This window comes from Panicum virgatum, chromosome 1K (genome assembly GCF_016808335.1).
Source record: "Panicum virgatum strain AP13 chromosome 1K, P.virgatum_v5, whole genome shotgun sequence".
NCBI classification, from domain to species: domain Eukaryota; kingdom Viridiplantae; phylum Streptophyta; class Magnoliopsida; order Poales; family Poaceae; genus Panicum; species Panicum virgatum.
The window spans coordinates 13,446,201-13,467,804 of NC_053136.1; the positions used below are offsets into that span (position 1 = coordinate 13,446,201).

Consider the following 21,604-nt stretch of genomic DNA (forward strand, 5'->3'; position numbering starts at 1 on the left):
TTTCATTAATTCATTCACGAATAAAAAAATCAACTATCCACAATATGGTCATATATACAAGTACATCACATGAAGTATCTACACTCATTCTAAAAATTTCTACTATCCATATACTCATCTAAATCTAAAAGAAAATTACGCCTACATATGCAATCTAGCTAGCTAAATAATGTCCAAGAAATGAGCTAGCTACACATTTTCTCTATTTCTAAAGTATGAAATGAGCTATACAAGCCAAGGAAGAAGAGAAAAACAAGCCCCAAACCTTTAGAGCAGATGGATGGACGGGGAATCAAAGATCTTCACAAATGTGGTGAAGAAATGAGCAAAACTCCTCTATCCCGAGCCAAGAACAGAGAAAACAAGTGAGCTGAATGGCTCGGGCGGGGGGAGAGGGAAGGGGATAAGGGGCGCAAGGCCTTTTGTCCCGGTTGGAGGCACGAACCGGGACAAAAGGGGGGACTTTTGTCCCGGTTGGTGGTTCCAACCGGGACAAAAGGCTACGCGGGCCTTTTGTCCCGGTTGGAACCACCAACCGGGACAAAAGGCTCCCATTTTGTCCCGGTTGGTGTCTCCAACCGGGACAAAAGGCCCCCGTCCCCCCCGCTGGCCCGGCTAGCCGTTGGACCCGGGACAAAAGCCACCTATTGTCCCGGGCCCAAAGGCTGCCGGGACAAATGGCCAGGAACAAAGGCCTGTTTTGTAGTAGTGTCCCAACCCTCCATATCAGATGGTGCTCATAGAATTTATTAAAGTGTCAACTAAGCAAAATTCGGATGTAACATAGTAGTTATGGAGGAAAGAAAACAAAAATGAAAAAAACAGTGTCACATGCATGAAACTCTTTTAGACACTCTCATAGACATCATGAGTTGGGACTGCATAGCTACGTAGCTAGCTGACGCGAAGGTGAGAGATAAAAAAGTAACTATTTAATACATCTTGTTCTAGTGGACCCACATGCTTCTCTCTCAGATTCTTGGAATATGTGAAATAGATAGACTATTTGTTTGTCACTGGTGACTACTCTCTCTTATATATTTTTTCTGTCCACGTCATAAATAGCTACTCCCTTTGTCCTAAAATGTAGGTCATTCTAGGATTTTTCCAACAAATTATGAAGATGGAGAAAAGACTCTTCTACCTGTAATTATTAAGCATTGGAAATGTGCAATTAAACTAGTATGCTCTTTCCCATGCACCCTAAACATGTCCTACATGGTTATATGCACATCTTTTTATTGGGAAAGATATGAAAACGATGCACAATTAACATGATTGGGTCCACTCTCAACTCAAGATATTTTATATTATATGAGGATAAATTTTGAATCCCCGAATACCTTATTTGAGGATGGAGAGAGTAGCTAAATAACTAATCATTGCGGACGCTTGTCGGGTACCACGATTAGGGGCACCCTAATCGGGGTACTAAGATCGCTTTAAAAACACAAACACCTGTTAAGTCAACTGGGCCCACGACCTGCTTCCCATCCGGAAGAAAGGAAAGGACTCAAAGAAGCCCAGCATGCGGCCCATTCGCATCCCCCTCGAACCCGCGAAAACGATCTCCGCCTCGCTCGAGGGTAGCGGACCTACCCTCGAGCGGGTGACTCATTTTCCGCCTCGCTCGAGGGCTCCCCTCGGGACCCTCGACCGCGCAACACACCTCCGCCTCGCTCGAGGCCGTCTCTCGGCACAAGGGACAAACGGCCCCGCCGCCCAACCGACCGCCGTACGAAGGCATTAAAGGCCAGCCACTCCGCCACAGCTCAAAGGACGGGCGGCGTTAGACTGCCACTCCCACAGTGGATGTGACCGGGGTCCCATCCGCTGACTTCGGTCAGCCGCTCCGCCGCCCCAGTTGCTATAGCAACACTGTGGGACCAGTGATACGGGACAAGACAGGCCCGGCACTGCTCCCGTACCATTCTGCCGACATCGACCATCCGGACTCACCTCCCCGCTGGGGAAGGGGTCCGGCGATGTCACGTGTCCTTCCGAGAGGGGCCCTCAGCACACACGGGCGGGGCCCCGGACCTCCCCCCTTGTGGAGTCCGGGACCTCCGCGCGTCCCCCGGCCCTCCTAGTGTGCACGCCCGCACTCCGACCAGGGGTCCAGGGCCGCCGCGTGCCCCGCTACCACTGCCGCTGGTGCATGCAGGACCCTAATCCATAGGGCCCACCGGACGCCACCGCACCGCATATAGGAGACCATACATCAGCGACGACCACGCCGCCTACAGGGACACTGCAGGACGACCGGCGCGATCCTCGCAGAACCAAGGACGAAATCCAGGACGACAGCGACGCGCGCCGCCTTCCCACAGTGTACTTCCTACAGTATCCAACCAATGTACCCCGCGATTCAGGGGAAAACGACGACTTCTATGCCCCCACTCATGTACCCCGCCCCTCCTTGTGACCATAAAAGGAGGGGGCAGGCTTCCTTTAGCCGGGGCTGCTGCTGGCTGGTTAGTCTCTCTCTCTGGCTTCTCTTTTCCAAGAGGACGTTCAGGGACTATTGAGCACTCATCTGAGCCGACTCCACTTCTAGCAGAGACTTGGGGGCTTCCCTCCCTCTCTCGCCTTGCTTGTATCCCCTGCTACAAGCACTCCGGGTGCAAGATAATACAGTGCCCTCGCACATCTCCTTTGCTGGACGTACGGCCCCGCGGCCGGAACCAGGATAAACCGCGCGTTACTGTGTTGCCTCTTGCATCATCATCTGGGACGAGGAAGCACGCCGCATTTACTAGTTGGGATCCGGGCCCCCTGGGTCGGGACACCGACAACGCTCTACGAAGACACTACCTCCAGGGGTGAAGCCAGCGTGGGGGCAGCCCCTACTCCTATGTTGTCCATTGCAGCCCCCTAAAAAATTTTGGCATAGTGAAGAGGAGGAAGAAAGAGAAGAGAGAAAAAAGAAGGGAAAAAGAGAAGAGAGAAGGAAGAAGAAGAAAAATAAGCGCCCCCTAAGTTCAAGTTCTGGCTTCCTCCCTGACCACCTCGTTCTCTTTATCCCCATCTCCGCAGCTTCGGAAGGTTGGAAAAAAAAAAAGAAAAGCAAGCAAGTCCTCGTAGGTTCGTAGCTCCTCGCACATCGAGCATGCATGGAGGAGGCATGGAGCCCCCCAAACCCAAGCTTAAGACCGTCCACAGTGGAGGGAGCAAATGAAGGAGCAAATACACTGTTTGACACTGTAGATGTACTATTTAACACTGTAGACAGAGAGTGCGTGGGAAACGAGAATGGAGCAAATTTGCTCTTACTCCCTCCGCTGTGGTCAGCCTAAGCCCGGAGGACATCACGGGCATCTTTGCGGCAAGTACATGCATTATCCAATCGACGACCGATCCGGCCAGTGCGGCGGTGGTCCCCAGCGGAGCTAGCCGCCTGGGCATGCAAGCAAGACCTATGCGCGCGCCGGCTAGCAAGTCGGGTCGGGACTGATGCCGGCTGCTCCCTGTCTCAGCAACAAAGCAGCCCGGCAGCAGCTGCAGCGTGCGCCCAGCCACGCAGGGGCCAGGGGTCCACACCTACTGTAGGCTTGGCTTGCTCCTTGCTACCAACTGGGGTGAGCAATATTCACGAACTCCTAGGAGGAGCAGTTTGCCCAACCCAACTGCATGCGTGCTCAACACTGTCGTGTGACTTTCTGATTGTAGCTGGGAATGGGATGGGTGCTGTAACTAGAGTCACTTTAGGCCCATTCACCTGGTTTAGCCCAGACACGACGGAGTTCCGGCCTTTTGGGCTTGGCCTATGCTGCAGCGAGCCCTAAAAATCTTAACTGGGCTGCAATAATACTTTCGGCCTGCATGCGGCCCGACCCAAACGCAAAACTGGACCTTAAATCCACCAATGGATCGGCGAAACCCACCTGAAAACAGGGAGCGAGTGGCCCGCCCGCGGGGGCCATGTGCGATGGGTCCCCATGCGAGGGATCCAGCCAAATGAATAGGCTGTCTGGCTATTTTAGTTCGCAAAAAAAATTGAGTTTTTATTACTGTATCACATTATTATTATTTAATAATTAATATTTAATTATAAACTAATTAAATTTAAAAAATCATTTCAGTTATGTTGTGTAGTTAATTATTTTTTTAACTATATTTAATATTTTATGTATATATTTAAAATTTGATGTGACTGTAGAAAATTTTGTAAAAACTAAACATGATCTGTTTGCGCATCAATGCCACTTTTGTCTTCTTCCTTCCTTTTTCCTTCTCTGATGATCTGATCTGATGGCCCCACTCCACGGACACGGGCTCCTTATCCGTCGTCGGCTCGTCGCGGCGCGGCGGCGATCGAATCAACACCCAGACCCCCAAAGCCCGCCGCGCGCTGGCCCGCACCGGTGGCCTGGCCTACCGCCGCCACGCTCGAGATTCCTATTCCTTCGCCGTCGGTTTCGAATCCGGAATCCCGCGCGCCGCTGCTCCGACTCCGACCGGCCCCGCCGCCCCTTCCATCCGTTCCGGTGAGCCGCCAACCGCCACGCGCTGGGGCCCGGCCCTCTCGAATCGCCGAATTGCTTCCTGACTTCAGTCAAACACACGCGTTTTGTACCTGTTAAATTTAGAAGAAGAATCGCCCTCCGACTTGCACATGTTTTGCATTCTATTCCGGGCGGCGAAGGAAGCCCGCCAAGGGGATAGGGAACGCCCATTTTCGCGTTGGTTTTGTCAGGAATTTTTGTCCGATTGCTGTTTGTGGTCTGACGGACAGACGGAGACAGGCCTGGGCATTTCGGGACTGGTTTTGGTCCCGTCTCGCTCGCACAGTGATTTTACGGCTGCCAAAGGATTCATGTGGGAATCTAGGGGATTTTTCCCGCATTTTAAACGGGGCGTCTCCCATCGAAATGAAATTCAAAATGTTGCCCGAGCCCACTTATGTGCACCGTGCACGTGACTGAAGGCTTGGTCCTCGTCCCTAGGTCCTTGTCGTTGTGGCTTCTTGCAAAATGCTTGGGCTTGCTTTTATCCAATTGTAATCGAATTTCAGTGCATAAGTAGGTAAATCTAGTTATAATCATTTTTCTTCTGAAACATATGGAAAATACACTAAAAATGAAATCGGAAATTGAAATGGTGAATGAAGTGTCTTTTTTTTTAAAAAAAATCCTATCTGTTTCCTAACGTATTGTATTTCAAGCGCGACAATGTTCATGGTGTACTGTTGGATACTTCATACTGATTTACATTGACCTGATAAAATGATCTGTATTGGTGTACTGGTGTTTACATACTAATGTGTGATTCTTTTTTTTTTCCATTTGTGCTTAGGTCGTTTCATGTTGTTGACTTTTCTTATTGTGGTTAAGGTAGAAATATGGCTATTCTATTGTAATAACAGCTTGGGAAAATCTTAGACTAGATACACGTGCTCTGCGTTGCTCTGTATCACTTGAACTCTTTGAGCTACTTCTACCTAGTTTAAAATGTGAATAGTACCGTGATCCAAAAAAGTAATAAGACTAGGCAAGATATGTCCTCCCTAAAGGACCAAAGGTTTCTTTTCAGATATGATGAGAATCAAACCCTAGCTGGCTGTGGAAAGATAACCGTTTATGAATATTTCATCTCAGAGAGTTTGTCATAGTTCCAAATCCGCTTTCAGATTTCCATTTTTTTATTCCATTGTAATGCATTCGTGATTAATTCTCATTACCGATGTTTTTTACAGTTCAACCTGTATAACATGCATTTTGAGGAACTCCTATTATTTTATTGGATGCTCATTCTAAAATAGAAAAGAAAAACTTTTAAAAAACTTGGTAACCACTATTGGCCAAATGCTGTTGACATTTGCATGCAACTGCGGAGCTTGTTGTGCAATAGTAGATGTTTACATCATTTCAGAAATGATCAAACAATTAGTAAAAAGGGTAAAAATGTCTTTCCTCTTCATTTCTCCACTTGCACATCCTGATTTGCATCTGCTGCTTTTGCCAGATTGGAGAACATGAAGTCTTCTTTGTTGTTAGGTTAGTCTAGGTTAGGTTAATGCTATTTTGGTTATACATCTGAAAAAGGAATAGGTGATCACCATCTCGAATAACACTGATGTCATCTATTTCAGCATAGTCTCTACTGACAAGTTTTGTAGGGTGGAAACCTGGAAACTTCTTACCTGCAATGTTAAAAAAAAAACCTCTTGTAAATTTCTATGTATATCTTCCTTCTGCATACTATCGATTATACTCCATAACTGAATCATAAGTAAAATCTTGAAACTTTTACTTACTTCCAATTTCCAAAAGCTCCTCCAGTGAACCAGGCAGATTGATAAGCTTCCCATTCTGTACTAAATAACCTGTTGCATTATGAGGATATGCGTGAATTGTAACTCTTTTCTTCACCGTTTCATTGCTTGTTTGCCAACTGCTTGCTGCATTGCTATCTTCAGATTTTATCTGAATGCAGAACTCTTCAGTTACTTTTTTGGTCTCACAGCTTTTGTGAACCTCACAATGATCCTCTTCTTTGCTTGCCATCACATCTGCTTCCCCATAATTGCAGTTTGATTGGTCATGAATGTTTTCTTGCTGTGGCTTCCTCAATTGGATTGTTTCTGCCACTAATTTTGTTGAACCATTGTCAACACCAAAAGTTGGGACCTTGTTACTAATGTCTTCACATTTGTGTTCTGTGTATTGTAGGAATGGCTGATGTAACAAACATGCTTCTCGAGGAACATGGAATAGCTCATACTTGTGCATGAATCTTCGGTCTAGTTGATTCAGTTCAGGTAAATTTTCCTGCAGCTTCAGCATCTGTGCATTGACATAAAGAGTTATGAGCTTCAGTTTAGCTGAAATAGTTGCTATATTTTTAACTTCCTTTTAAAAAATGAAGCTGTACCTGGAATAGATTGTTCATTAGAATATTGATATCTTCCCTGTGTTCTTGAATGATCTCTGTTAGTCTAATCTTGCTTATTCTTAAGAGCTGTGAAAGGGTTGTGGTGCGGCAAGTAAACGGCTGGGGTAAGTCGCACAGAGCAGCGACCTCACCAAACATGTCTCCCTCTTTGATTTTTCCATACACCTGCTTTCAGATTACCAAGCCACTGTTAGTAATCTGTGGAAACCTTACTGTCATCTGAGATGCCTGCGATTTAAGATGAAAAAACCTTTACCTGTTCATTTCCATTTACAGTTGTTATCAAATTCTGCAGATAAAGCCACATGAAAGGTTAATTAGCTGTCTGAAAAAACTTATGAAAATATGTCAGAACCAAATCAGAGATAAAAGCTAACCACTGCTCCTGAAACTATTACATAAATATCTGCTGCCCCTTCATTTTGCAATATTATGTCTTCCTTTGGTGGGAAATACTCAGCTTGCACTTCCATTACCTGATGGCAAGGAAGTTTATCAGCTATGGCAGTGGAGAGTATAGTAAATTAGAAAATATTAACCAAAATACTGATCATATTATTACCAGTTCTGCAATGAAATTGTTGGATACTCCATGAAAGAGGTAGGCTCGTTTTATGACTGGAAAGAATAAGTTGTATGCTATGCTTGAACGAATTCCTTTTGGGAGTTCATTTAGCATGGCTTGCTGGTTGAGCCCCTCTGTCTTGAACTGTAGGCAGAAATGAGATAGCATTTGCTGCTTTATCTTCTCAGGCAACTGATTTCGTGCCGCAAATTCTGAAACTGCTTGGATTGAGTCCCTCTGCATCATTCGCAAAATTACTAATATGGATCAAGTAAGCTAACTGTTTTTGTGAAGGGTTTAGTTATTCTATTTGCACTTGCTTTGACCTTTGTTGAATATTTTTCCCTTGAATTTTATTCTTATTTGTTGGTGTTGTTATTACTAAGAATGTTTGAACGACTAAAGGATACAACAACTTGGGCTTACAACATACACGCAATGACTATCAAGAATCAGGTTCCATTCATTGATTCCCCTACCTGATTATTTGATTGGAATTGTACTGCTGGGTGTTTGTTTAAGAACTTATTAGGATGGCCCAGTTGGAACTATTTGACCTTTGCAGTGTAGGACCACTAAAGCTAAACAATGTCTCTGATTTCCTCTCAGTTTAGTAGGTGTTATAGCGTGTAGGGTTTTGACCTCTTGAATTCTTCATTTTAATCAATGGCATGGTAGAAGGCAGAAAATGCGTACGAATAACTGCATTATTTGTATAAAGTTTCACCACCGAGTCACCTATAGCTAAAAAAGCTAGGTTGTTCCTATCTATTTTTTTTCTTGGCTCACTTAAGTTGTTGTCCTTTGATGGAAACAAATTGAATTTGGCATTAATGGGTTTTGCAAATAAGTTAAGAAACGTACAAAATTCTGTGTGCGGCTGGTCCCATGAACAACCAGGTTGGTCATATTACCAATAAGATAAGCTGTCAGCCCCAGATTAAACAGCATATAACAGATATCAAACAGCATCTCCCTTGGGTTCTCAGCATGTAGGTCCCCATAACCTGTTGTTGTCAGTGTTGTGATCGACCAGTAAAGGGCAGTGACATATCTAGTCCATAAGCTCTCCGATCTGAAAGTAGGCATAACAGCACCTATCCATGTTTCTTCTGGATCAGGATATCTGTCAGCAATCATATAGTTGAAGCATCCCGCGCAATGCACCGCAAACAGAGTAACCTGTGTTTTGTTATCACAGATTTTTCACATTATTATCAGCAGGGTTTCTTCCAATGAGGAAAGGTAAAAGCATTTTGCAAGTTTGACAATTTTTATGGAGAACATGGAAGTAAGATCCTAAATTTTCTGTTCCTAAGTTTCTGAAAGACTTACAGCAATAAGTTTTGAACACCTAGTCCAGAAATAGTTGACTCTTATATCCTTCTCCAGCCTGGTAAAGGAAGGTGATTAAATTTGTGCCATTTGTTATTCATCATCAAAATGTGGAGAAGCTGAACTGGATTTGAAGTTTTGAACCTGGCAAACAGCGAGCTGACTCGGTGAAGACGCCACAACCTCAACATGTTGAGTATCTTAAAAGCCAGGTCATTTCCCTTGTGTGAAAACAGAAGGCTGATTGGTTGGAATGGAGCTGTGGAACATACATCAAAGATGAACCAGGTTGATAGGTACCTGTGGAGGATCATAACTTGTTAGTTCCATAACTGAATTACTTGGTCTTTTCTATATTCAATGTGGAGTTTTGGAGAAGAAAGCAGTTATGAACTAGGTAAGCACCTTATTGCAATTTTCTTTCGGTCGTCCACAAGAAGATGTGTTTTGCTGTCCACATAAGCTACAAAGAATGTCAAAACAATATCAATCGCAAAGAAGCCATTGACAATGTTCTCAACTAGCAGAAGCTTAGAGGGTAAGTCCCTCAAGAATGCTAGTTCAAATGGGCAAATCCAGGCGGAGTAAATAACTAGGACTGTAAGGAACAACTCCCAGTATCTGAGACACACAGACAGAGCAGAGGAAAGCATGTCAGCAGCTGCTGTTTTTTTCTCTCAACATGATTAGGTACATACAGAGTGCAGGGAGAACCTCACCTATAGCGGGGATCATATGGAGATATGATGAACTTCTGCAACTTGTTAGAGTGATTTATTGTTGCACCAAGAGATGGCAGGAGCTCAATCGTGAAGCTGTCGCTGCTCCTCTTATCTTGAACTCCATCCCAAAATTGTTGGAAGCATGACTTGGAATGAGCTTGAGTCATGCTTGCTTTTCTGTTCTTTCTTTGCCACTCAACTCTGTATGCGTGAGGGTGTGTGGATGCTGGCTCTTTCTCTCTCTTTCTCAATATATATATATATATATATATATGCTGCAGGTGATGAACATGCAAGGCTGTGGGTCAAAGCAAGGATCTTGGAAGCAAACAAGAAGCTGATTGTATTTGTGCCTTACGAGGAAAACAACAGGGTGTGCTTGTTTCCTTGGTGTTGTGGGACAACTGTTAGCTGAGCCCAGTGGGCAAAGTATATAACACAAAATTCTGGAAGTGCTTTTGGCTAGTTGGTGATCAGCTACAGCTGAAGCAGTGAAGAAATTTTCAAGATAATCTTTAATGTTGAGACTTTAAGAATGGGGCAAGCATCCCCAGGCTCTTCTCAACCATTTACTCTGATGCAGTACAAACCCTTTCTATGGGTGGTATTATCTACTTCATCCTAGAATAATCTGTGGTGTGTGTTATTTTGCTGGTGTGTTGTGTACTCTGCCCTTATTTTTAAATGGCTGGATGATTCGTACTAGATTGTGGAAAAAATTTTGCTCCCATTTCCCAAAGAAGTAATGATCATAGGTTCCCTAGTCAAAACTGGAGGAAAAGAAGAGGTATTATTCTCATCAGGAAGCAACATCCTGTAAGCTAGTCTAATTCTCAAATTTTTGTGCAAATGTTAACACCATAGCTGAAACCATCGATGTCATTTCTGGAGGTAATTTGGGGTATGCTTATCATTTTTGGGTATTCTTTCGGTTGTTGAGTTCAAGTAAGCTTTGTTGTAGTGGGATATGGAGGATCCAATCCCTTGGCCATCTAAGCCAATTAATGTGGATAAATGGTTTATGGACCCCTCCAATATATCTTGTCAAGACTAATCCTTGCTTCCGTGTTCTGATGCCTACCATTTACTGCCACCAGACTTTAGCTGGTGCACTGATTGGACTGGCACTGCCTGTCTTCCTGGGACCATAGAGGACTGGACAGACTGGGGCTGCATTATTGTGATTTCTGTCAGAAGTTTTAGCTGTATACAATCTTATTTGAAGTTCTGTCTTTTTTTCCTTTCTTGCTGAATCAGCCAGTCGCTGTTCAGACAGTACCCACTTGAATCTCATGAAGGTGGGCCAGATCAAGGTTCCAGACAGAGGAAACAAACCTTCTTATTGGTTCACTAATTGATGTTCATTTCCATGTGCTAACTAAATAATTAATGCATGATTAACTTTGTGATGATTTTCCTGTTTGGGTAGCTTACTTTTGAGAAAGATGCTCACATATCATGCAGGTTATTATAATTGTGCAAACAGAGCATTTAAGTGTGTGACATGAGTAAGTGCTGCCTATATTGGTGATAGGATATGCTGCTAAATTATAATAATGCATCTTATTTTGTATGTCTTATGCAAGATTGATCATTCTTCTTGAACTTTGATTACTCAGATTTTATTTACTGCCTTGTCAGTTCTTGTTCAAAAACTTAAATGTTATTTTGCTATACTTTTATCATAAACATTTTAGTTTTGACAAAAGATAAGGTGTATGTTGTCTGGAACAGAGATCATATTCTATTCAAATCTTTTGCCTGAAGTCTTGAGCTAGAGTATATATGCAAAAATATCCTTAATTCCTTTTCCAGAAAATAAAAGTTATTCTAAACTTATCAAGAATTAGGAAACATGAGCAGCTAAAATTATAAATATAATCTCATTTTATCAGACATTGCCACTTGTCCATCATAAGGAAACTGCATGTGCTTCTTTGAAAGAGATAGACATTAGACATTCGTTAGCTATTTGCCTATTACTTTTCATGGGTATGGTGATAGGCTAACCATACAAGTCTCTGTCTGGTTTGTTCTCCATATATTGAAATGGGTTGCATTCCATCTAGGTCGTTATTGGTCCGTCCTCTACCTGGGATGCCAACATTCCCCTTGCTCCTCTTTCTTTCTAGTTTGTGAACTATTTTTTAGTTGATTCTTTTGCAGCGCACCGTTTGTAATCTCTATGTTTACAAACTTGTCTGAGTCTGCTCTATGAATTGTCGAATTCATTGTGATAATTTTTTAATTATTTCATATCAAGAAAGCTCAACGGCATTTTGCATGGACTTGCTCAACAATTTCTTTTTGCAAACCGTTCTATAACAAGTAAACTGCAGTCAGGCCATGGACAGGCTTTTGCAAAGGCTGTTTTGTACACACCGTGGTGTTAATAAATTTTGCACAGAGGTACTACACTTTTTCAGTACTTGTGGTATCCGGAACTGGCCACTTTTCTGGATAATTGAAGCCATCCCAGGACCAAAATTTCGCCATATCCTTGTGTTCTCTTGTGTTTCTAACATCTTCTGTTGGAATGTGCCCTGCATTATCAGTGGTGACCATGTGACGGTGGGGAGCTATGAAGTGGCGGTCCTTGCACACATGTGCATGCATGTGTCGATTTCTTCTTTTCTCATTGCATCTTTCAAATAGGTATGATGTATCTTGATTCTTTCTTCTTGTTGGAGACCTTTGAGAGGGAGCTCACACTCATAATGAGCTAGTGGCAAGGTTATTGCAATTATGCTCAAACATCAGTGGGAGCGGTCTCACATGGGTAGTACCATTCCGACAGAGAACATTCTGATTAGATCTCAATGGAATCTGATTGTAGTTTAGATTCAACTTGTTAGTTGGTGAATTACCTTGCTGGCGTTTAACCGTTGCTAAATCCAGATAAAGTGATAATTACCTCTGAATTGTTAGATGTTGAGTGTTAAATTCCTGTGGACTAGTTGGTTTAGATTTTCAAATCACCAGTGCATCAGTTCCATTCTGACTAGTCATTTTCAGTGAGCTCTTCTTCCTCTCTAGATTCTGCACTTTTGATTGGTCTTATCTAATCCTGTTGCTTGTTTATTAGTAGCTTATATGATCTGCTCTCTGAGCACTGTTGCTCCATTATCAGCATTTTGGAATCATTGTTTGCCCATAAGAGCATACCTTTTATGTTCCTTTTTCGATGTCACGATTCTATTTGATAACCAGTATAGTTGATATATATTTTAAATTTGAATATTCGCAGTGGCTTCTAGTAATTCTAGCTTCTGCTATTTTTTTCTGACAATAATTGGGTCTCTAATTTGTTCATTTTCATGGTTCAGCAGGCATCTCAAATTCTGGGCAGGCATATATTTGCAGGTTTCGCAAGGTGAGATTTCTGGGTTCGAGTTGTGACTTACATAAATCATTTATCTTTACCAAACACTCGGATTTTCGCATGTCAATTCATGAATATAGCCCGATGCGTGTGCCCATGGCGGTCGGTTCACTCGTTACTGCTGCTCCATGCACGACAGGTCCTATTCGGAGTACAAGTTCTCTCCAGTAGACGAGCACTGCGTTCGGCAGGCTGGAGCTGGAATGGTGTGAGAGAAAAATACTGTTGGGCTGGCTGGAGCTGGAGCTGGTGGCTGGAGTGGTGTGAGAGGAAAATACTGTAGCGCTGGAGGGGAGATGACCAGCCGAACGCAGTGGAGGTGGAATTGGCAAAGGTGATGGTGCCGCAGAAAGCGAAATGATACCCATGAACATTTGCGGGAGCGCAATGATAAGGTGAAATTGAGGGCTTAATTTCGGCGGTACCTTCCTCTTGATTAGTACGTTGATTCCTTCACTCCTTCCTTTTTCTGCGGCCAGGAACACTACGTCGTTACTGCTTATTTTTGTGGTTTAGAGATGACCACATTGTGCGCAAGGCGTTTCAAACATGTTACTGTCTCGGCCCTCTCATCGCTTATGTGTCACATGCAGTACTGCAGGGGCCCCGCTTTGGGACTTGGAAGTTTTGGAGCCTGCAGCGTGGACTTTGCTACCTCGAGGTCACGGCTAGCCGATGCACTGTACGTGTACCTCAGTTCACTAGACTGCACACTGCATCGAGAGTTCTTGCATCTATAGGTCGGCACAGGCTTTTCAGTTTTAATTTAACAAACCGCACAAGACCTGCCCATTTGGTCACCAAGAATTCAATTCGAGCTCTCCCCGTCCATTTGATCACTGAGAATTCAATTCGAGCTTTCCTCACGATGTGGAGCTTGGAGCAGATACAGGATGCGACTAGGACATTTGCTGGTTGATCTTGCAGGCGGTTCACTCGAAGATGATACGTGGGTGGGTCAGCAGCACGGTTAGACTCGCCCAGCGACGGATCATGCCATATCTCCTGGTGGTGGGGGAGCGGGGAGCCCCGCCTGAAACCGACCCCCGGTGGGGCCTGCCTGGCTACCGGCCATATCGCGTGGCTGGTGCTGGTGCAGGTGCGGCTGGGCTGGGCTCTTCCTGACGACCTGATCTGGATTCGCTGAAAGTGGAAGGGAGGGGGCAGCGATAAACAAATGGAGATCGCGCTGGCCCGTCGTCCACACGGCGCCTTTTGGTGGCGGCGCCTCCGCGGCTGAACTCCGATGTCCGATCCCTCCCTCCCGACCCGAGCACGGGCATCACAAGTGCGGGTTCGGCACGAAACAATGGCGCCGGCGGCCTTGGCGGTCCATGAACCCCACAATGATTAAAGTCTGGAGTCCTGTTAACGGATTTGTTTAGTGTTTATGTCGCATTTGGAGAGCTCTGGAAGACACGCTCGGTAATGTTATAGAGAAATGTGTGCGCGTGCGCTGTTTGTTGTTGCAAAGATTATTACTCTAGGCCTTCTTGCTCTGTCCAGAGAAAGAGGGGGAGAGTTTTAGAGTTCAGATGGATAACCTCTTCTTTGTTTTTAGCATTCGGGAATGGCTGCACGTGTAATGCATCTCGGTGGTTGGGCTCTTTAGCACAAGCAAATGATTTTAGAATACAAATAGCGAAGTAACACCAGCACTTGTGCTGCATGAAATTTGCGGGTCAACCCATTTGCTGGTTTTTATCTTGTGTCCAATTCCATATGCAGAGTTCGAGAGGGTTCTGGTTGATATCCCAATCCAACCAAATGTTCTTGAGCTGAGTTGGCGTGGTACGGCGCGGGTTGATGTTCCAATCTAATCTGCCGGTGTTGCTAGCTGTAGGTTTATAGTGGTAGTTGTAGTTTGTATGGTTTTTGGATCCGGTTACTTATAAATAGGGAAAATTCGATTCATGCCACCACAACTCCGTGAAGGTTATCCATCTTTAAAAAAATGAATAGGGTCAATTCCCTTCTTCTAATTAATGTATGCTAAACCGCAAGGTTAAGAATCTTTAAAAAAATGAATATGTCGTCGCAACTCACAATAGCCTCTCTGCCTTTGTGGTGTTAGCTGCATTTATGACTTCTATCTAGTACAAAAGGGGCAAAAAAAGAAAGGAAAAAAGCTTTGACCTTTTAGGTTTTTTTAGAGCAAGAGTACCTTCTCTTCATTTATTATCTATAACGTGTTGTTTGGATGTTGATACTCAAGCTCGGAATTCGGAATTGGTATTTGGTACACTCAATGTCAGCGGTTTGGTTAACGTGGGAATTGGCATTGGAAACTTGCTCCAATGCCAAACAGTATTCAGTGTACTACTGCCCCCTTTTTTATAATTCTGATTAATCCACGGCTCCACCTTTGTACTGGTATTTGAGAATTAGCTGTTGATGATTGGAGACAGTGGTGTCATGGACAGCATTGCTCTTATTTTTCTTTTTCCAGGCGTGCGTGCTGTTCCTGAAAGTACAGGATACACATCGACCACACATGGCGTGCCTGACAAAGCTTTGGCTCCCCAGTATGGCTCGGCCAAATGGAGCCTGCATCGACGCCAAGGGTCAGTTCGAGTCCTTTTCCCTGCCTGGTTGACCCTGATGGTGGTGGGTGCAGGCGCAATTAACCGTGTGTTTGGTTGCGGGATTAGTGGGTTGGGTTGGCTCCAACTCTTATTTTGAAAATGGAGCCAACCCATCTATTGTTTGGTTGCATGTTTGATTTTGGGGACGGAGTCAACTCATCACATGTTTGGTTGAGGAAATTGGGAATCCGGGTTGGATGGCAACTAACTCCGTTAGTGGGCCCCACATATCAGCCTCCTCTCTCTCACCATCTCCTCCCTCTCTCCACTCGCCTCGTCCCGCCGCCGCCGCCGCGCCTCGTCCCGCCGCAGCCGGCCAGCTCCCCCTGGCGGCGCCTCATCCCCGTCGTCGGACCTCGCCGCCGCCTCCGGATCCGCGCCCGAGCTCGCCGCCGCCGCTGGATCCGCGCACGGCCGAGCTCGGGGCCGCCGGATCCATGCGTGCGGGCGAGCTCCTCCACCGCCGCGGGCGAGCTCGCTCACCGTGGGCGCGAGCCGCCGAGGGGCGAGCTCCGCCGCCACAGACGCGCTCCGCCGCGAGCAGGAGGACGAGGACGGGCGGCGCGGTCGCGAGCCGCCGCGGGCGACGTGGACGGGCGGCGCGGGCGCGAGGAGGACGACGAGGACGGGCGGCGTGGGTCGGGACGGGCGGCGCGGGCGCGAGGAGGACGACGAGGACGGGCGGCACGTGTCGGGACGGGCGGCGCGGGCGTGAGGAGGATGACGAGGACGGGCGGCGCGGTAGCGACGAGACTGATGGCGCGGGACGCGCGGACGGAACCCGGACGGGTTCGCTCCGTCCCTCGAAATTTGACGGGCGGAAGGAACCCACCTCTTGGGCGAATATCCTCTCCCGGAGCGGCTCTGCTCCCTTCGCCCCTCATCCAAACAGACCAAAAGTGGGTCGGCTCCAACCAGATTCGCTCCGCACCTCCAACCAACCAAACACACGGTAAGCTTTCTAAGAAACATCTCGAAAAGCAGGTTTAGTTGAGTTGAGTGCACACCCCCGCGTCTGACGAGCCGTTGGTACGTCCGGCTGAGAAGCCACCGCCATGCCCATCCGCATTCCGGGGAAAAAAAGAATGCGCAGATGGTGCCGCCGCGCGCTGCCTTTCCGATCTCGATTCCCGGAAACTAGCGGTCGCCGTGCGAACAGAACAGGGGACCGTCGCCATGCCCGGCGGCGAGGATCGGTGGGGAGGAGGCCGCCGTGGAATCCCGGGCGGGCGCGCTCGGCTCACGCAACTGGGGGGCATGGGTACCCCGGAGGTTTCGATTCCATGGGTGGCAGTGGCAGTGGCACATCTCGCTTGCATTTGGGGATTTTTATTCACTTATTCCCCTTTTGTTTTTGCAAGAAGGAGATGAATAGATGCTAGGGATTTCGCGAAAGGGAGAGATGGTGACGAAGATTGAAGAGTGCGGGGGCGAAGGGTAGGGATTCGTGAAAGGCACCAGGAGGATGTGAGGGGAGGGAGGGAAAGAAGGTGCCCTTTTGTCTTGGCTTGCATCTTCATGGCCAAGCCGGCCCAATCATTCGCACCAAAGATTGGCAGGCAGCTTCTCCACTCGTCCTGATCTGATCTTTGCATATCATGGGCGGAGGATTAGCCCCCGGCAAGTTGCGGATTGGATCTTTCCCAGTTTGATTGACCTGGCATAATCCGTTCCTCTCTCTCTCTTCTCTCCTGTGTGTGTCTTCCATTTTGAGGGAAATCCACTCATGAATGATGAACCCATGATGCTTAAGTTAAAAAAAAAGAAAACCCATGATACAAGGGCCCATGATCCAATCCACAACCCCATCCTTTTAAGTAGGCCCATTTTCCCGCTATAGCAAAATGAGAAAGATCATGGGCCAAGAACTGCAAATACTACGGGTTTTCAGCCCGTTTGCAGCCCAACCCAGTTAAACAAAGTCAGTTAGTCCTACGCGGGCGACGAACGAAAGCCCAACCCACGCCCCACTCGTCCAGTCCTCCCCGAAGCCGGCGGCGGCGGCGGCGGCGGCGGCGGACGAAGCAGCGGCAGGCCATGGCGTCGTCGTCGACCCCGGCGGCCGTCCGCGAGATGCACAAGGATCTCGAGGTCCAGGCTAACGCCCTCAGCAAGATCCAAAAAGGCACGCGCTCTCCCTAACTCCCGCGAACCCCCCCTTCGCTCGCCTCCGCCTCCCCAAACCCTACCTCGCTTCTGACCCCCCGCTGCTCTTCCTCCCCTCGCAGACATCGCGAAGAACCACCAGGTCCGCAAGCAGTACACCATCCAGGTCGGCGAGAACGAGCTCGTCCTCAAGGCATGCACCCGGCCTGCGCGTCCCGACTCTCTAGTCCGCTTCGGCGCCGAAACGGTTGTTGATTCTGACGCGGAGTGTCTGATTTCATCTGGTTTGGCAGGAGTTGGAGCTGCTGAATGATGGGGCGAACGTGTACAAGCTCATTGGACCGGTGCTCGTCAAGCAGGACCTTGCGGAGGCCAAGGCCAACGTCAAGAAGCGCATCGAGTACATCTCGGCAGAGCTGTGAGTGGTTTTGATCTGATCTTGTTCGGGATTTGATCGGCTCGTGGTGTCTTCGTGTTATTGTGCTGATTGTGTGGGATTGGCTGTTTTGCAGGAAGCGGATGGATCGGGCGCTGAAGGATTTGGAAGACAAGCAGAACAGCAAGAAGGAATCGGTACGTTGTATTGCTTCTTATCTAATTATGATTAGTAGACGATTTATCAAACTTGCCTACAGTAAGTTTTTGTGTATGCATTTCTTTTGAGTTCAGATGGAGTCGAGAAGTAGAGAATCATTGATCATGATATAATATGCCGTCTTTGTTGTATTGTGATCAGGATAGCTAACTATTCAGGGACCATGTAGCTATGCCACGAATTCTGTGAACAGTAGCTGTATTTTGCAACCCATTGTTGCCCTGGTCATCACTGGAATTAGCTAAACCTCTGTGATTTGCAGTAAAATCAATTGAACTAGTAGGTCGTATGCAGAACTAATCTAGAAGACTAGAACTATTTGTATGCCAAATCTTTTGATGCCTTGTGGAAAAATGCATTAATTATCATCGAAACTTTCCATCTTCTCTCTTGTAGCCAAGAAATTTTGTTTGGAAAAAAATCTGTTTATTCAGAGCATTCCAGGCATGTACAGTTTTAGAATCATAATGGTCAATACCATTCCTGTTATCTCCCTATTTGGAAAAAGTAAAGCATATTTAATTAGGTGTGCATAACTGTGACAAATATTTGTTTATGCACACAAAAATATTCAAGCAAAGTTAATGTGGTAGAATCTATAGCCTGAAAGTAGTGCTATTGCAGTAGTATCATAAAGTGCACTAGGTTTTATTGAATCTCCCTTTGCAACAAACTGGTAAACCCATTTGGCTGCTTAGTGCCAAGTAAGGGAGGTGGAAAATCATTCTTCTGTTGGATAATATCCGAGTATCATTTTATTCTAGAGAATTGGATAACGTTGCGCATCCTCTGGTTAGACATATCGCTGGGTTAGGGCAAGAAACCCATCAATGGATTGATTTGCTCTGGAATTTGTCTGAGGCTTTTTGGCTGGCTATTTAGCTTCACCATCCGGTTAATGGAATGCACAAGTTCCTATGAGAAGAACATGGCAAGTCCCACTGATAAGCCATAAAGGGCCTGTGGGGTGGCCCAAGTGGAGCAGCCTTATAGTTGCCTGATAGCTAACTTATTCATTTGGTGAAGTCTACCTTATCTCTAACATGGTTTAGGTTCGTTTGTATCTAGTATATTTTGTTGTGACCAGTCTTTTACTCAAGAGAGGCTTGTAACTGTATCTGGACAAGAAGGTGGAAATGAAGAGGAGGCAGACACTGAAAGTGGGGTACTGTCTAGTAGTGTGGAAGGAGGGAGGGAGGATGTATAGTTCTAAATCTTACTTAACTCAAATGGTAGACACTCATATTTTGTAACTTGGAATCTGTCGATTGACAACATTGGAGTGAGATAAAATAGAGTATAAAACAAACTAGACAGAAAATAGAATCTGAACTTCCCTGTCTCCTGATCTAAGTGTTCTTGGCAAGAAGAGGAATCAGCAGCACCTTGACTAGACAAAACATGTGATGCCTTCAACTCAGATTGCAGCGCACCACTAAGCACTATGCCCAGATCTATTTCCCTGACTTTGTGAGCAGATACTCTGGCTCTGGAGAACACTACCAGCAGTGAGAAGCCACTATCAAAAGCAATTGTAGGTTAGCAGTTGGCCAGTTGCTATAGCAGCATGCTGTTGGCAATTGAGGGGGTTGGATCCAGCTAGACAATGAACTAGTGTCAAGCTGCAGCCCTGAGGCAATTTTCTGCTATTCATATTCATGACCAATGCAAACAATTGAATTATTCCAGTAGAATATGATATGTGCATATGCATTGCTCTAATAGATGATATGAGCTAAATACATAAACAAGGCTATACGCTATTCTGTAGCGTTCTTAACAGATTACTCTGTGCATGGATTAGATAATTGGAGTTGAGATGCTTCAAGCTTGGATTATCACTTAACTTTATTTAGGATTATAAAAGCATCTGCAGCTCAATTTAGGTTTATCCTTGCTTTGTAGAACCTAGACAGCCTGGTGCATCACTCGGATTTAGATTTCTGAGCTTGGTTCTATTCCCCGGGCAACTAGGTCCCTCCTCTGCTGATGTTTCTGCTGCTTTTTTGGAGCATGTGGCAGAACAATAGGAGTGAAGTGTATTCCCAATAGGCATCTAGAATGTTAGCATCTCTAGGGACCTGCAAAACTTTAAGGTGGTTTCTTTTATGTCAAGCTGTGAAAAACTATTCGCTTCAGTTAAATATTCTTGGTTGCATGTTTGGTAGCAGGCTCAATTCACACTTATAATACTTGGCATGGAGTCTGTGCATCTGCATACAACAGTTGATTGTTGATCTGATTAGGTTACATTTAGTAGTAGTATTAGATTTATTTGATTTATCTTCTCCATTGCTATGCAGATATTCAAGTTGCAACAGAGGATGCAGGCTGTACAAGCTAAGGCTTAGACACCTGCTTGCTGAATGCAACTAGTCCAAGGCCTTCCTGCAACCACCCATCCCAATAGCATCCGCTTTTTTTTGTGTGGAATTAGGTGTCCAGTGTTCTGGTCTCTGAAAAGAAAGATTGGTTGCGCCTGTATTCAGGATGTCCAGTGTTTATGTGAGATTCAATCGTTCTTGACGTCTCTGTAGCAAAGAATGTTATCTGGATGCTCTGATGTAAAAGTCGGTCACTAGGTTGAAGGTGTATGGTAAGCTTGTAGTGGTTTCTTTGGTTGAGCTTATTGGTACACCATTGCATCTTGTGTCATTTTTCCTTCTCTGTACTGGATGCTTCTGAAAGAGGAATGTTAGTCAAGGTATAATTAAGTTGCACGATCGTTCACCCGCTTAATCTGTATTGCACGATCATTTTCCGCTTCTGAAAGAGGAATGCTAGTCAAGGTATAATTAAGTTGCACTATCATTTTCCCGCTTAATCTGTATGGCAGACAAAGGAGCATTTCCAAGCTCTGGAAAAAAATAGTTCCGTTTCCATGGCTGGCTGTTGGCCTCGAACCTGGACACCAAGCCCCGGAAGTCATGGAGATCTGCCATCTTCCTCACGAGGGGAGCTATAGCATATTGCGTCTCCATTTGGTCTCCAACCTCGCATACATCTCACATGGCGCCTACTCACTTCACAGGAAAGCAACCAACTATTTTCTATGGCATGCTTGTCTCCCTTCCATGATGCGCACAGGTGGCCAAGATCCTCTCTATCGCCGCACGAATTGCAAAACCACCTTGACTTTCTGTGATGCTTTCCGAGTTATAGAAGATTTTGTTAGCACTGGCAATTGGTTGGACAGGAGGGCCATACCAATAGTCCATGTACTAGTCAAGGACTAGAGCCAGCTGCTAGCCTAGTGCACAAGGTATCTAACCTAACGTATCCTCTGACCTAATTAGGGCCGCCTTTAGTTTATTGGATTCCTCATCATAGTGTATCCTAGTTTAATACTAGTTGAGTGTGTGCCGGCTGATGAAATTGGCACCAGAAATTGGTCGGCCGGCACCTGCTGCAGCCTGCAGG

General features: G+C 45.8%; 2 protein-coding genes and 1 long non-coding RNA gene across 8 annotated transcripts; 2 read left to right on the top strand and 1 right to left on the bottom strand.

The window, feature by feature from the left end:
• Positions 1-4,261: 4,261 nt before the first annotated feature.
• Positions 4,262-14,371, top strand: LOC120695820. 4 transcript variants are annotated; one of them, XR_005683917.1, is made up of 5 exons: positions 4,262-4,487; positions 6,672-12,889; positions 13,038-13,293; positions 13,492-13,580; positions 13,785-14,371. It is a non-coding gene; the product is annotated as an uncharacterized LOC120695820 (long non-coding RNA). The 4 variants fall into 4 exon arrangements; XR_005683914.1 differs by having other exon boundaries at positions 13,038-13,580; XR_005683911.1 differs by having other exon boundaries at positions 13,492-14,371.
• Positions 5,797-9,915, bottom strand: LOC120695798 (potassium channel KAT1-like). 3 transcript variants are annotated; one of them, XM_039979037.1, is made up of 11 exons: positions 9,514-9,915; positions 9,200-9,415; positions 8,939-9,094; positions 8,795-8,852; positions 8,324-8,641; positions 7,457-7,696; positions 7,272-7,370; positions 7,151-7,183; positions 6,874-7,059; positions 6,257-6,785; positions 5,797-6,142 (listed from the first exon to the last, which is right to left on the bottom strand). In XM_039979037.1, exons 1-11 carry the CDS (start codon positions 9,681-9,683, stop codon positions 6,003-6,005), a joined length of 2,145 nt encoding a protein of 714 aa, XP_039834971.1. In that variant the 5' UTR covers positions 9,684-9,915; the 3' UTR covers positions 5,797-6,002. The 3 variants fall into 3 exon arrangements, with proteins under 3 accessions (XP_039834971.1, XP_039834975.1, XP_039834982.1); XM_039979041.1 differs by having other exon boundaries at positions 8,939-9,015; positions 9,200-9,257; positions 9,514-9,709; XM_039979048.1 differs by having other exon boundaries at positions 9,200-9,257; positions 9,514-9,657.
• A 3,051-nt stretch (positions 14,372-17,422) lies between the features above and the next one.
• On the top strand, positions 17,423-20,923 carry LOC120695840 (prefoldin subunit 6-like). The gene is made up of 5 exons (XM_039979066.1): positions 17,423-17,608; positions 17,712-17,782; positions 17,883-18,007; positions 18,102-18,162; positions 20,488-20,923. Exons 1-5 carry the CDS (start codon positions 17,521-17,523, stop codon positions 20,533-20,535), a joined length of 393 nt encoding a protein of 130 aa, XP_039835000.1. The 5' UTR covers positions 17,423-17,520; the 3' UTR covers positions 20,536-20,923.
• The last annotated feature ends 681 nt before the right edge of the window (positions 20,924-21,604 follow it).

What these genes read in the sequence shown, in the direction of transcription:
- LOC120695798 (XM_039979037.1), bottom strand. Translation starts at nt 9,683, where the DNA reads ATGACTCAAGCTCATTCCAAGTCATGCTTCCAACAATTTTGGGATGGA. An exon ending in CCATATGATCCCCGCTATAG is followed by an intron (nt 9,416 to 9,513) that starts GTGAGGTTCTCC and finishes TGTGTGTCTCAG; the next exon opens with ATACTGGGAGTTGTTCCTTA. An exon ending in CTGTAAATGGAAATGAACAG is followed by an intron (nt 7,060 to 7,150) that starts GTAAAGGTTTTT and finishes ATCTGAAAGCAG; the next exon opens with GTGTATGGAAAAATCAAAGA.
- LOC120695840 (XM_039979066.1), top strand. Translation starts at nt 17,521, where the DNA reads ATGGCGTCGTCGTCGACCCCGGCGGCCGTCCGCGAGATGCACAAGGAT. An exon ending in CCTCAGCAAGATCCAAAAAG is followed by an intron (nt 17,609 to 17,711) that starts GCACGCGCTCTC and finishes CTCCCCTCGCAG; the next exon opens with ACATCGCGAAGAACCACCAG. An exon ending in AGAACGAGCTCGTCCTCAAG is followed by an intron (nt 17,783 to 17,882) that starts GCATGCACCCGG and finishes CTGGTTTGGCAG; the next exon opens with GAGTTGGAGCTGCTGAATGA.